This window comes from Sesamum indicum, linkage group LG10, assembly GCF_026168435.1.
Source record: "Sesamum indicum cultivar Baizhima isolate 11 linkage group LG10, ASM2616843v1, whole genome shotgun sequence".
Taxonomy (NCBI): Eukaryota; Viridiplantae; Streptophyta; class Magnoliopsida; order Lamiales; family Pedaliaceae; genus Sesamum; species Sesamum indicum.
The window spans coordinates 16068748-16083633 of record NC_142666.1 but is presented as its reverse complement, the minus strand read 5'-3'; the positions used below and the strand labels follow the sequence as shown (position 1 = coordinate 16083633).

The 14886-nt window shown below is 32.4% G+C and overlaps 2 protein-coding genes across 2 annotated transcripts; both read right to left on the bottom strand.

Moving 5' to 3' along the window:
- Window positions 1–432: 432 nt before the first annotated feature.
- LOC105172084 (uncharacterized) lies at window positions 433–3760 on the bottom strand. The gene is made up of 2 exons (XM_011093422.3): window positions 1102–3760; window positions 433–960 (listed from the first exon to the last, which is right to left on the bottom strand). Exons 1-2 carry the CDS (start codon window positions 3752–3754, stop codon window positions 617–619), a joined length of 2997 nt encoding a protein of 998 aa, XP_011091724.1. The 5' UTR covers window positions 3755–3760; the 3' UTR covers window positions 433–616.
- A 6600-nt stretch (window positions 3761–10360) lies between these two features.
- LOC105172085 (uncharacterized) lies at window positions 10361–13701 on the bottom strand. The gene is made up of 2 exons (XM_011093423.3): window positions 10933–13701; window positions 10361–10847 (listed from the first exon to the last, which is right to left on the bottom strand). The coding sequence occupies exons 1-2, from the start codon at window positions 13589–13591 to the stop codon at window positions 10495–10497; spliced, it is 3012 nt and encodes a 1003-aa protein (XP_011091725.1). The 5' UTR covers window positions 13592–13701; the 3' UTR covers window positions 10361–10494.
- Between the last annotated feature and the right edge of the window lie 1185 nt (window positions 13702–14886).

The window sequence follows — 14886 nt, the reverse complement described above, 5'->3', positions numbered from 1 at the left end:
GCTTTAGTAATTCATATGCCGGAAATAAATTAGTTTTTTTCAGTGCAAAAAATTGATTGATTGCTGAAGGAGTAAAGATTATTTACGAAAAAAGTTTAAATTCATCGATATTTAACAAAATATAATTTAAAATTAGAATGATGAAGTTTAAAATTCTTTAAATTTATAATTATTTAAATAAATTTAAAGGATTAGTGTTAAGAATTTAATTTAAAATTCATAATATCAAATCTTTCGATCTAAGTTCAACATAGCATATCTTCAACGATCAAGATTTGGATGCCTTTTGGGGCTATTAAGATAGCTGAATGCTGTAGCGGGTTGAATTGGCTTCACTTTCTGGAATGCCTCCCAATACTGGGGTTGGGGTTGAACTTTATTTCTTTTTTTAGATAAATGTAAGTTTCATTAATAAAAAGGTACTTGCGTACAATAGGTTGAACTTTATTTCTATTTGTTCTTTGTTTTCATAGCACAATTTCTGTATGATATATATTTATATCATAGCAACATACATCAAACATGATATCTTACATTAAATAGAAATTCAGAAAAGGAGATATAAAACATATACATACCACATACATAACTTGAACAAGTTCATCAGCATTGATCTCTAGTGAAGATAACAGTCTCTGATCTTATGCAATTCAATAACGACATCTGCCATCGACATTCGATCCCTTGGCGATTCCCTCGAACAAGCCACTCCTATGTTTAGTATAGAAGTTATACAATCCTTGATCTTATTGATCATACTCATATCATGTTCTATTTGAATGAGAGGATTCACGATTTCCATTAGACAATCTGGCAAGGCTGTGCTGACGAAATTGTGAAGATTTATGTACTCCATAAATGAATTATCCGTTGGTCTTCTATTCGTGAATATCTCCAGAAGAAGGACCCCATAACTATATACATCACCTTGTGTTGAAACCAAATTGCTCATGCCATATTCTACACACAAGCGTAAAAAAATTGAAATAGGGTATTTGTAATTTTTCAAAACAATAAAGGGGTATTTGTAATTATGTCAAATTTTAGGAGAGCCTATGATAATTTATCATATAATTTATTGATAAGACAAGTCGCACATACCTGGAGCAACGTAGCCGATGGTACCTCTAATCCCGATTGAGCTACTGTTTTCTTGAGTTGGACACATGCTTGAGATAATCTTGGCCAGTCCAAAGTCACCAACGTAAGCGGTCATGTCATGATCCAAAAGAATGTTACTCGGCTTCAAATCACCGTGAACGATTGTTGAATCAGTACCGCAATGCAGGTATTCTAGAGCTTGAGCAACATCAATGGCAATGTTAAGTCTCTGAATCATGGTAAGACTCCTATGTTGTTCTTGTTCTTTTTCATGGTACAACCATTTTTCCAAACTCCCATTAGCCTTAAATTCAAAGATCAACGATTTGAAATCTTCGCCCTGATAGTCTATGCTTTCACAAACACTCAGTATTTTCAACAGATTTCGATGTCTTACGCCTCTTAAAGCATTGCATTCTGCTAGAAAGCTCTTAACGGCCCCTTTAACAACATGATTGAGCACTTTTACAGCAATTAATGTCCGCCCGTCCTCTAGAATACCTTTGTAGACCGTCCCAAATCTTCCTGAGCCAATCAAATTAGCCTCCGAGAAACCATCCGTGGCTCTTATTAGATCTCCATAGGAAAGCCTCATGAATAGAGTGCCAACAGATGATGCTGTAGAAGCCACATTCTTTCTAGGCCGTCCACGCCTATAAACATACAGGATGAGGCATATTGAAAACGCAGCGAATATGCCTCCAGAGATCAGGCATGGAATCAATATTTTAAGTAGGCTTGATGAGTTTTTCTTTGTGCGAGTCATCAACTTGCAAGGGGGAAGATTCAACTCACGAATTCCTCCACACAACTCTTTGTTCCCGTCAAGTGAAAACGCTGTCCTATTTCTAAAAATGCCTTCTTGTGGGACTTCCCCTTGAAGCCTATTATATGAGAGATTCAATTTCTCAAGACGTAGCTCCGCTAAGAAACTTGGGATTGGTCCAGACAAATTATTTCTTGAAAGATCCAACTCTACCAGGCCTCTTAAAGCCTTTAATCCCGAAGGTATATCTCCTTGAAGTTGGTTCCCTTCCAGAAAAAGTTGCTGCAAGCTTAAGCATTTGCTTAGAGAACTTGGAATACGTGCGGACAATCGATTGTGAGACAAATCCAACTTTTCTACGTTTGTTAAGGATTCGACTTCAGTTGGAATCGATCCTATGAAGGCATTGTAAGATAGATCAAGTGAAGTAGAAATGGACGAAAGCCTCATAATTTCTTGAGGTATCAGACCACTGAAATTGTTGCTGGACATGTCCAAATTTAGCAAGTAGGTGCAATTACCGAAACTCTGAGGTAAATTTCCAGAAAAGAAATTTTCTCGCAAGGACAGGATATTCAATGAAGTCATGTTTCCAAATGATGATGGCAGCTGGTTCTTGAATCTGTTTGCTCCCAAATAGAGCTCTTGCAAACTAGAAAGTTTCCCCATGTCCAAAGGAATAGGGCCCTCAAGATTATTGTTGTAAAGGGCCAAACGTCTTAGACCAACAAGGTTTCCAATACTTAAAGGAACTTCTCCATGTATTTGAGTTCCCGATATGACCAGGTAAGTAAGGTCACTAGAAAAATTCCCTATCGAGCGTGGCAACGATCCAGACAAATATGGATTTTCATATATATACAGATCTTGCAAGTTCGTACAATTTGTCAATGATGAAATAAAATTTATATCATCTTTTATAGGGTTTCCTCCAATCTGTAAGACAGAGAGATGAGGGAGCTTCCCAAGTCGTGGAACCGGTCCACCAAAGAAGTTGGACGTCAAGTCTATTAATTCAAGAGAAGAAATATTCGAGAGACACGTTGGAATTAGCCCGCCAAGTTGGTTGTACGACAACTGGAGCCACCTTAAATTCGGGAGAGTAAGGCCTATGCTATCAGGTATGGATCCTTGAAGTTGGTTACAAGAAAGTTCTAATTCTGCTAGAGTAGAAATGTTAAAAAGACCAGACGGGATAGTACCAATCAAACTGTTTAGAGCCAAGAAGAGAAACTTTAGTCTACCAAGTTGGACAAGTGATTTTGGAATTTCTCCGGTCAAACCGCATGACAATAGACTCAATAGTCGAAGAGATGTTAGATTCCCAAGAAATGGAGGGATAGGGCCCGAGAGCTCGTTGTAACTCAACCGAAGAACCTTAAGTTTGTATAGAGAACTGAGCTCTTGTGGTATGGTACCAGAGAGGTTGTTATGCATCAAGTTAAGATGATAAAGATTAGGGTTTTGGGAGAGGTTTTTCGGTATTTCACCTGTGAAAGAATTATGACTCAGTTTTACAAACTCAAGTCGTCTTAAGCGACCAACTTCGTGGGGAATTTCACCCGAAAAGCTATTCTTTTCGAGAATTATACTTCGGAGATACGACAAATTACCTATATGAGGCGAAAGGCGTCCCATCAAGCCTTGGGATGTCAAATTTATTGCGACAACTCTGTTGGGGTGCCTCCGATCACATCGGATACCGTTCCACTTGCACAAGTGTGTGGTTTCGTTCCATGAACTCAGAACTCCCAGTGGATCGTTTAGGACAGCCTTGAATGACAGCAATGTAATTACATCTGTCTCATTGTTCCAACATGTTGTTGGAGGAAATAATGCAAAGCAAGAGAAGATGAAGAAAGAAAGAAGAGTGATGGGATTTGCCATAGTCTTTTTCACTGGACCTCTCGTACGTACCTGCCTTGGGGAACTCTGTGTATATTTATATAGTGCCTGTGAAAGCATATATGGTGTTTAAATGGGACACTGTTAACTCCACCAAATTGCTTGAAACTTGCTATGGTGCTTATATGATTGGCCCACATTGATGACTCAAGACAGAGACTTTGACTTAGGTTCTCAATTAGGCTTAAATGTTTTTTGAGTTACCTAATTTAGGTTATTCCACGTTTTCATTCTTTTAACTTTTTACGATAGTATTTTGATTATAAATTTTATGAATTTTCATGATTTAAGTTTTTTTGTCTTTTTTTACTGAAGTTCACCATAATTTGGACCAAAATATTTGAGTAATATTTATTTTGAATAAATTTTTATAATAATTCAAATTATTTTTAGCAGAGTGATTAATGTAATAAATATATTGTAAATGGATACACAATAGGGGTATTTTTATTATAAAACTTTTGATCATATTATAGGTGGAATTTTTGTTAAATTTTATAGTTTAGGGGCGAATGCGCCTATATATATGCTTCGGAGTGGAAAGTGTTAACCCAAAAAAAAAAAAAAAGAAATCACCAATATGTTAAAAGTTAATTAAATACATCAATAAATTTAAATGAAATTATAAGTTAAAAAAATTTAACAAACAGTACACTACTATTGACGATAAATCTGCACCCAAGTTTAATTAAATTTGAACCTATCTTATACATATTAACTTTGTAAGGTTTAAATTTTTAAAAAGTTTGATTTGAGGATTGGATAGTTTAGATAATTAATTTTATCATAAATTCTTATAGGTTTAGTAATAAGAATTTTTATTTTATGAACATTATTAACAAGGATTAGCGACAAAAAAATTCACATAAAGTTGTTGCAAAAATAATTTATGACACATATATAATGATAACTTAGTGATAATAAATAATTATTGTCATTATATATGTGCTACTATTTTCTGCCACGACGACTCTATACACTTTAATTTATATCACTAATAATATCATAGTGACAAGATCAAAATTTTAATATATATTTTATAACGATAGTTTTAAAATTATTACTGATATTAAATTTTGCTGTATAGTGGGAAAATAGAACATGTTATAGTATATGGTTAATTACACTTAGATCCCCTCCAAAAATGCGAAATTACACTTTTTCTAAAGAAGTTCCAAAATTACACTTACACCCCTCCATTAGTGGAATATTTAACGGTCATGAACCACAGTGTGATCTACTTAAAAGATGAAGGACTATTATGATATATTTGAGAGATGATGGACTAAAATGGGGAGAATTTTCTCATAACTTTCATCACTACAAAAAAGGAAAAAGATTAGCAAGAAAAACATTTAAGTGACAATTTAAATACTATCACTAATTAATGATAAAAAAAATTGTCACAATATTGAATTTTATAATTTGATTAATCATAATTATTTTGTAAAAATTATCATTAGCAAAAATTGTGTATAATTAAATTTGTCACTGAAAGGAATTATCAATTAGTGACAGATAAGTAGTGACACTAGTGACAATAATTATTTGTTATCACTGCAGATGTGTCGCTTATTATTTATAATAACAACTTTATGTGTAAGTTCTGTTGCTACCAATTATTTTATGACAAAATCGAAATTATTGTTACTCTGTGTATATTTTTAATGAGAAATTTTAAAATTATCATCTGATATTTTTGTAATTGATATTATATTTTTGTTGCAAAGTCTTTGCTAGAGGTGTTTAAAATTCGGTTAATCAATCGAAAATCGAGAAAATTGAATTTTTTTTATTTTTTTTCAAAAAAATTCGATATAATTCAGTTGGTACGATTTTTTTGGTTCGATTATTCAACTTTTAATCGAACCAAATCAAAAAACAAATCGATTATAGAGACCAAGAAAGAATAAGACATGGAAGCCCTTGACTTTTTGGGTACTCAAAAACTCACATTCATTTATAACTTTCGGTGACCATTCGTTATTTAAAAAATAACAAAATTATTTGGAGTTGTTGCTCTAAGTAACGACTTAGTGACTACTCAAAAAAGTTAAAAACTTATAAAAAGTTAAACAGGATGAATGAAAAAAAATTAAAAATTATAAAAGAATTATCCACTTAGTCCATAAAAAAATAAATAAATTATAAAATTTTTTGACACTATAAAAAATAGATGAAAAGCTAATGGATTGAGCTAATTATTAAACGGCAGTTAAAATCAAGGGGTATTGGTAATATTTCAAATAATAAAGAGATATTAATAATTTTGTTAAATTTTAGATGAGGTCTTTGTGATTTATCTTTATTTAGAATAATATTATAAATACATATTATGATATACTTCTGAAATCTACTAGATATTAGTATACGCCTAAAATTATACATAAGTGCACCACTAACTCTCCCCTGTAGATTTCAACGTCTACCACTACATAATGACGGTCATGATCAGCACATTCTCTGTCTCAGTGTTGGTGAAGGTCAAGTCTTTATAATTCACACCAAACTTCCATTTTCATTTGTTGCCCACAAATGAACTACAAAAGGTGTATTTCCAAAATAGGTATTATTGTTTTGATATATCTCCTATGTTATTCGAAGGGAAATTCTAGTTCGAATTCGATTTAGTCGAATATGAATTAATTATATGGTAAGTGTAATAAAATTACAGTGTAATTGATGTATAGTTTAAAGAAAATGACCAATTACATAATAAGTACGATACACTTGCTCTGTGATTGATTTGATTCGACCAAACCTGATTTGGGTAAGAATTTTTCATTATTCGAAATATTTACATAAGTTTTTATAAAAAAATAAAATACCATTTTACCCTTCTGTTTTTATTAAAAAGAACACATAACCCTTATAGAAAGCGGTAGGAAAATAGTATTTTATTTTTTGTTTGAGCTTATGTGAACGTTTCGAATAACACATGAAGGTAATTTGTAATTTACCCTTTGGAAATATGTATATGCATATATATATATATAATTGAAAAAAAAAAGAATTTGATATCAGGTTGCATTCGGATTCATGGATTTGGATTTGAATGAAGGATTTGGATAAATGATTTCAAATAACTCCATTTGAAAGGAATTTAAAACCCATCCATATTCATCAAAACTTAGTCCATAATTAAAATGGAATGATATGAAATTCTTTACATTTAAAACTATCCAAAAATGTCTAAAAGATTTGTTATGAAGGACTTAAAATCCATTATTTCAAATCCTTCAATCCAAATGCAACCTCATTTATTTCTAAATTAGTACGTACAGAAAATTTAATGTCTATGTGTTTTCATCATTACTTATAGAACTAAAAGTATAATTTCACTGTATTAAGCAATGTGTCGAATTTTTATTTATATTTTAGAATTATTTTAAAAATTTAATTAAATAGAGGACTTAAAATATTAAACCTCTATTTTATTGGACTAAAAATATAATTTTAACAAAATTTGAACACAACAAAGAGAATACTACATCATTATGTCTAAGGGGAAGAGTGAAAGTACACAAACTTACCACCACAGTGTTTGTTTTTATTTTCAAGTTTTCTCTGGATTAACTTAAAATATACCCAATGTTTGTCATCATACAAAAATACTTTATTTGGGTATTTTTAATTATTCTGGTATAAATACATACATTTATAAACACTCATAAATATATAAAAAATACATAATTTGACAGTGATTTGACAATTAACAGTAGTTTTTGTCTCATAAAACTCAACATTAAACGTACAATACTTTTTTAAATTATCTCCAAAAATAAATCCAAACATACTTACTATTTCTAACACATACTTATTTATCTTTGTTTTTCTCTCTTTATCTCCAAAAAAAAAAAAATACTTCGAAAACGAATTCAAACAACATGATTATGTTTGTCTTCGTTTTTGGGCCATCTCCGAGATGGCCCAAAACCGAAGCAATATTTGGCATTCAGTATTTTGCTAATTTTTGTCTCGTTTCTAGGTATTTTATAACAGTGAGGCGGGACAAAACTAAAATTTCTCTCTCTTCATTTACAAATAAATTATATACATTTTTATACATATATATATAAATATATATATAAAAGACATGATTTGACAATAAACAGTACTTTTTATCTCTTCACTACCCAACATCAAATATACCAAACTTATTTTATATTATCTCCAAAAATAAATCCAAACATACATACTATCTCTAACTTATTTTTATTTATTTTTGTTTTTCTCTCTCTATCTTCACAAAATACCCAAAAACAAGTTAAAAACAAAACCAACATTATGCATGTTTCTGCAACATCTCCCTCACCTTACCGTAGCATGCATATGTTACAATTTCACTACCCACAAAACAAAAAAAAAAAAAAAGAGAGAGAGAGAAGATTAACAACACAAAAATAAAGAAACAATTTTATTAATGACAACATAAATTTAGTTAGTTAATATACAGGTGCCGTTAATTGTTTTTATTGACAACCTCATGCATAATGTTTTATCATTAATTGCTGCTAATTTTGCCACGGACATACATTTGCAAAAACCGTCACGAAATATAAAAAAGTAATAAAAGCTTTTAACAACTTAATTTTATAATGGATTTGAACCCGTGACAAAATTTTAAAAGTGAAACTGAAATAAGATGGTTTAGTGATATTTAGGGCACTATTGGTTGTCCAGGGTTATAATCATGTAGAGGAGATTTACTGCATTGAAAGTTTTTCCTTTGTGGCTAAGAGAATTATAGTTCGAATTTTTTGGCTATTGTTTCGGAACACGGTTGGTCTATTCATCAAGCTGATATAAACAATGCTTTTTTGCACGGCTATCTGAACGAGGGCATTTACATGCTTCCTCTTGAAGGTTATGAGGTTCCAGCAGGTAAGGTATGTAAACTGTAGAGGTTTCCATATGGCCTTAAACAAGCATCTCGCCAATGAAATCATGAGTCACTTCTTAGTTATTGCTATTTGGTTTCACACAGTCATCAAATGATCACTGCCTGTTTTTAGAATCTGATGGGGCAGGATTGATTATTCTTTTGGTTTACGTTAATGATGTTCTTATTAGTAGTTCTGGTGAGTCCTTAATTGTACAAGGTAAGGAATACTTGCACCAATTTTTCACCATTAAAGACCTTAGGCATGCAAAATATTTTTTTGGTTTGGTGATCGCACGATCTTCTTCAGTTACATTAGTCAGTCAACATAAACATATTCACGACATCATTCATGATACTAGACTTGAGCATTCCAAACTAGAAGAAATATATATGTGCGTATATATATACACTACAACAAATATAACTTTTAATCATAGAAAATCCCATAGTTAATAATAAATAATTAGAGAAATAGCATTTTTCTTCTCGTAACTTCGGAATTGATTACTTTATTATCACTTTTAGTTTCATAACTTTAAAAAAATAACACTTTTTGTTCTAATGGTAGTGCATGGGACTAAAATGCTACTTTTTTAAAGTGATGAGACCAAAAGTGAGAATTTAGTAATCAATAGGAGCAAAAGCATAAAGATCCTAATAGTCACGTACTAAGCATGTGGCATTTTTCATTAATATATTTAACAGAAAGATGCCATGGGACCAAATATGCTACTTTTTAAAAATTAAAAAATCAAAAGTGAGAATCCCGTAATCAAGAGGATTAAAAATGAAAAGACCCTAAGTTGTGGGACAAAAAGTGTTATTTTCCTTAAATAATCTATACACGCTACAAAAAATTTCAGTTTTCACTACACTATAAATGATCATAACTTAAAAATTATGGTAAATCAATACTATTAATCACGGTTAGACAAAATCAAAGTACAAATTTAAATTTTAGCCACAACTAACCAATATTTGTCATTGCTTTTAGCTATAGCCAAAACATTTGTCATGGTTTTGGCCACACCTGCAGAAATAACGGCTAATGGTCGTTGCAAAGCCATGATTGATTTGTATTTGCCACGTTAATCGTAACAAAAAATTATATATTTTCTAGTGAAATTAGGCTTTTAATAGACTTTATATATATATCCTGGTGATGAATTGTTGAATTATATGTATGTTAGAACCAAAAATTTGTATTCTAAAGATAATATTATGTTATTTTATTTTATTTTTTCTATCATATTATGTTTGGTGTTCATACAACTTCTCTCACTTATCTTTCTTATACTTGTCCATTTTTTGTTTTCTTTTTCTAAAAGCTCTCCTTTCTCAGGCTTTCAATTGAAAGCAAGCTGGGGAGTGTGAACAGAAGACTAGAACAAGTGGATGGTTACTAACACCAACTTGATAACTTTCGATTTTCCAGACTACTTAGAGAAAAACTCAAGTAGTTCAAGAAAATGTATATATTTTTGTAATAATTACGACAGAAAATATATATTTGATAATTTATAAAAATATCCTCTCAAACTTAATTCAATTTATATATATATATATATATATATATATATATATTTACAATGCGTTTTATTGTGAACTAGACACATAAGAGTGGAGTGTGAGGATGATAACACATAATTGGTATAAATATTAAAACTTATCATATATTTTTAGTTCAACAATTAAAAACAGAAAGGATATAGACATTCTCGATTTATTTTTAACATGTAAGCAAAATAACAACATCAATACACTTTTAATCGAAGCAAAACTAAGGAAATAAAATACATAAAAACACATATATACACATTTTTGTTAAGAAAGATTATTAGCTCCTGTTTGCAGAGAGATAGCGATCTTTTATCTTATGCAACTCACGAACAACATCTGTCATCGACATTCGATCTCTTGGCAAATCCTTTGAGCAAGCCACTCCAATGCTCAATACAGAAACCACGCAATCTGTGATCTTATTGATACTTTTATCATTTTCTATTTGAATGAGAGGATCGATAATTTTCAATATACCATCTGACAAGGCAGCACTAACGAACCCTTGAAGAGTTGCGTATTCCTTGAACGAATCATCTGTTGGTCTTCTATTCGTAAATATCTCAAGAAGAAGGACCCCATAACTATACACATCCCCTTGAGTTGAAACCAAGTTACTCGTGCCATATTCTACACACAAGCTCAAACAAATTAAACTACAACACGAGATTTGTTGAAGTGAAAAGTATAAGGAACATAATGAAGTGATGTATACCTGGAGCAATGTAGCCGATGGTACCTCTGATCCCAATTGAGCTGCTGCTTTCTTGTGCTGGAAACATGTCCGAAACAATCTTGGCTAATCCAAAGTCGCCCACATAAGCAATCATATTATGATCCAAAAGAATGTTACTCGGCTTTAAATCACCATGAACAATAGTTGAATCAGTACCAAAGTGTAGATACTCAAGTGCATGAGCAACATCAATGGCAATATCAAGTCTTTGAATCAAACTGAGGCGCCTAAGTCCTTCTTGCTCCACATGGTGGTACAACCATTTGTCTAAACTCCCATTTGCTTTGAAATCATATATCAATGATCTAAAATCATTACCCTGGAAGTCTATGCTTTCACAAACACTCAGCAATTTCAACAGATTTCTATGTCTGATATCTCGCAGTGCATTACATTCTGCCATGAAACTCTTGAACGCTCCTTTAACAAAAGGATTAAGCACTTTGACAGCAATCAATGTCTTTCCATGATCTTCAAGAATCCCTTTGTAAACAGATCCAAATCTTCCTGAACCAATCAAATTAGCTTCCGACAAACCATTAGTTGCCTTTAGAAGATCTCCATAAGAAAGCCTTGTAAATTGGGTACCAACTAATGACTCTATAGAAGCCACATTCTCTTTGGGCCGTCTACGCCTGTAAAGAACCAGGACGAGGAACACTAAAAATGTAATGAATACACCTCCAGAGATGACAACTGCGATCAATACTTTCGGTAAGCTTGATGGGTTCTTCTTCGAGGAAGTCTTCGACGAGCAAGGAGGAAGATTCAACTCAGGAATTCCTCCACACAATTCTTTGTTCCCATCAAGTGAAATTGCTGTTCTGTTCCTAAATAAGCCTGTTCTTGGGACCTCACCATGAAACCCGTTGTATGAGAGGTTCAATCTCTGAAGATGTAGCTCAGCTAGGAAGCTTGGGATTGTCCCCGACAAATTATTTCTTGAAAGATCCAACTCTACCAGGCCTCTTAAAGCACTTAATCCTGGAGGTATTTCTCCCTGAAGTAAGTTTCCCTTCAGGAAAAGATGTTGCAAGACCAAGCAATTGCTTAAAGAGTTTGGAATAAGTCCGGACAATCTGTTGTTAGAGAAATCCAAGTTTTCTACATTTGTTAATGATCCTATTTCACTTGGAATGGACCCCATGAACGCATTGAAAGATAGATTAAATGAAAGAGAAATGGAAGAAAGACTCATAATTTCTCGAGGTATCAGACCACTGAAATTGTTGCTGGACAAGTCCAAGCCTAACAACTTGGTACAATTACTAAGACTCTGAGGTAAATTTCCAGAAAAATTATTCTCTTGCAAGTATAGGTAAGACAACAAAGTCATGTTTCCAAGGGAAGATGGTAGTTGATTCTTGAATCTATTTCCTTCCAGAAAGAGTTCTTGCAAACTAGATAGTTTTCCAATGTCGGAAGGAATAGGACCCTCAAGATCATTGTTCGAGAGGACCAAGCGATTGAGCGCAACAAGGTTTCCAATACCTGAAGGAATTTCTCCACGCACTTGAGTTCCTGATATCACCAGTTCAATAAGGCCACTAGAAAAATTCACCACCGAGTGTGGCAATGGACCACCCAATAATGGAATTTCATAGACCAAGAGCCTCTCCAGATTCGTACAATTTGTCAATGATGCAATAAAACTTATGTCATCATTAACCGGATTGTCCCCAATGCTTAAGCTGGAAAGAAGCGAAAGACGTCCAAGCCGTGGGATAGGCCCAGTAAACAAGTTGCTCGTAAGTTGAATGCGTTCAAGAGAGGAAGCGTTGGAGAGGGACATCGGAATTCCTCCACTAAGTTGGTTTTGACCTAAATAAAAGATCCTCAAATTTGGGAGAGTAAGACCTATGCTACCGGGTATGGATCCTTGAAGTTGATTTCTGTTAACTACAAATTCTCTCAGCATGGAAATATTGAAAAGACCAGAAGGAATAGTACCGACCAAATTGTTAAAAGCTAAGGACAGAAATGTTAGCCTATGAAGTCGGACAAGTGAGTTTGGAATTTCTCCTGTCAAGCCACATAAGGTTAGGCTAAGAACTCCAAGAGATGTTAGATTCCCAATGGATGGAGGGATAGGGCCGAGGAGTTCGTTTCCACTTAAGCCAAGCGCCTCAAGTTTGTATAGAGAACCAAGCTCTTGTGGTATGATTCCTGAGAGATTGTTATCGATCAAATTAAGATAAAAAAGATTTGGACACTGGGAGATGTTTCTTGGTATTGCACCGATAAACGAATTATTACTAAAGTCTACACTCTCCAGTCGCCTTAACCGACCAATTTCATTGGGAATTTCACCACGGAAGCTATTGTTTTGGAGATTTATACTTCTAAGAAAGGATAAGTTACCTATATGAGGCGTAAGGGTCCCCATCAAGTCTTGGGATCTCAAATTTATTGCGACAACTCTATTCGGGTGCCTCCGACCACATTGGATGCCGTTCCAACTGCAAAAGTGTGTGGTTTCGTTCCACGAATATAGAGCTCCCTGAGGATCATTCACAGTATTCTTGAATGATAGCAACGAAACCAGATCAGTTTCGTTGCTCGAACATGTTGCTGGAGTTGATAACACAAAACAAGAGAAGATGAAGAGGGAAAGAATTGTGAATATGGGACTTGCCATAATCTTCTCCACTGATATCTTTTAGATCTACTTGAGTTTTGTGCCTTGTCTGAATTTATACAGTCCATGCAACTGGAGATTGTAAGCATACCAGTTAATTTCATGGAAATTGCCTTAGTTTGATGTAGTTTGGTTGGATGGTTTAATTAATAAGGACCATAGCCCACCTTCACTTATGAAAGAAGACTTAGAATTGGAGTTTTAATTTATGTGTTTGTCATCATTTCTTTGTTTCTATTCGCTTGCTCCGTTTCGTTCGTGTGTATATATATATATATATATATATATATTGTAAATTTATAATTAATTTAATATTTTAAAATAGTATTTCTTAGAATTTATGTATGTGTTTTCTTTTTCTCTTTATAATTTCATTACAATTCACGGAACATATAAACAAATTATAAAGAAAATAGTATCCTATTCTTAATCTTATTTTTTCATTTTATACCAAATATAAAAATAAGATATCAAAATGATGTCATTTTTATATTTATTTCATTCCACCCAAATTCATTTATACGTACCAATCACGCTCTTATTTAATTATAAGCATGACAGTTGACTCATTATTCAGTGAATGACCATATTAATAAGTCTTGGGCAGGTCAATTTTCAGCAAATTTTATTAATTTAGTTAGAGCATATGTGAGGAAGCCGGTCGTTTATGTATTTGCCAAAGCTAAATTACTCTTTTGTCCTTTATGCTTTGAACCAATGATTATTTTAATTTGGTTCCTAAATTTTTTAAGACACAATTTTTATCTCTGATTTATACAAATTGTTACGATTTTAATTCAATTGTTAAAATTGAGATTAAAAATATTAAGAATAAGGGGACCTAATGAAGTAAAATCGCAATGATTTGTAAAGATTAGGTCCTAAATCATAGTTTGAGAAGTTTTTAGGGATCAAAATTGCAATAATTTTACTAAAATCGTGTTTCGAAAAATTTAAGGAGCAAAATCAATTTTGATATGAATTATAGGAACCAAAATTGTAATTTACCCTATTATCGAAATCTTCACAAGTACTCCCAACTTAAAGGTCATGTGTTAATATTTGAAAAGTCACTGTTTGATCCAAACCATGTTGGTTCAATACATTTATATGATTTCAAATGCAAGACTTTTTTATATTCATAATCAAAGGGTCGTGCTGATATAAATATAAGTACATAAATTTATTTTTTTATAATAATTTATGATTTGTTCGGTTTGAATATATAAAATTGAAATTAAAATTTATCCATATATTATATAAATCCAACATATTAAATTAAATATATTTAATGA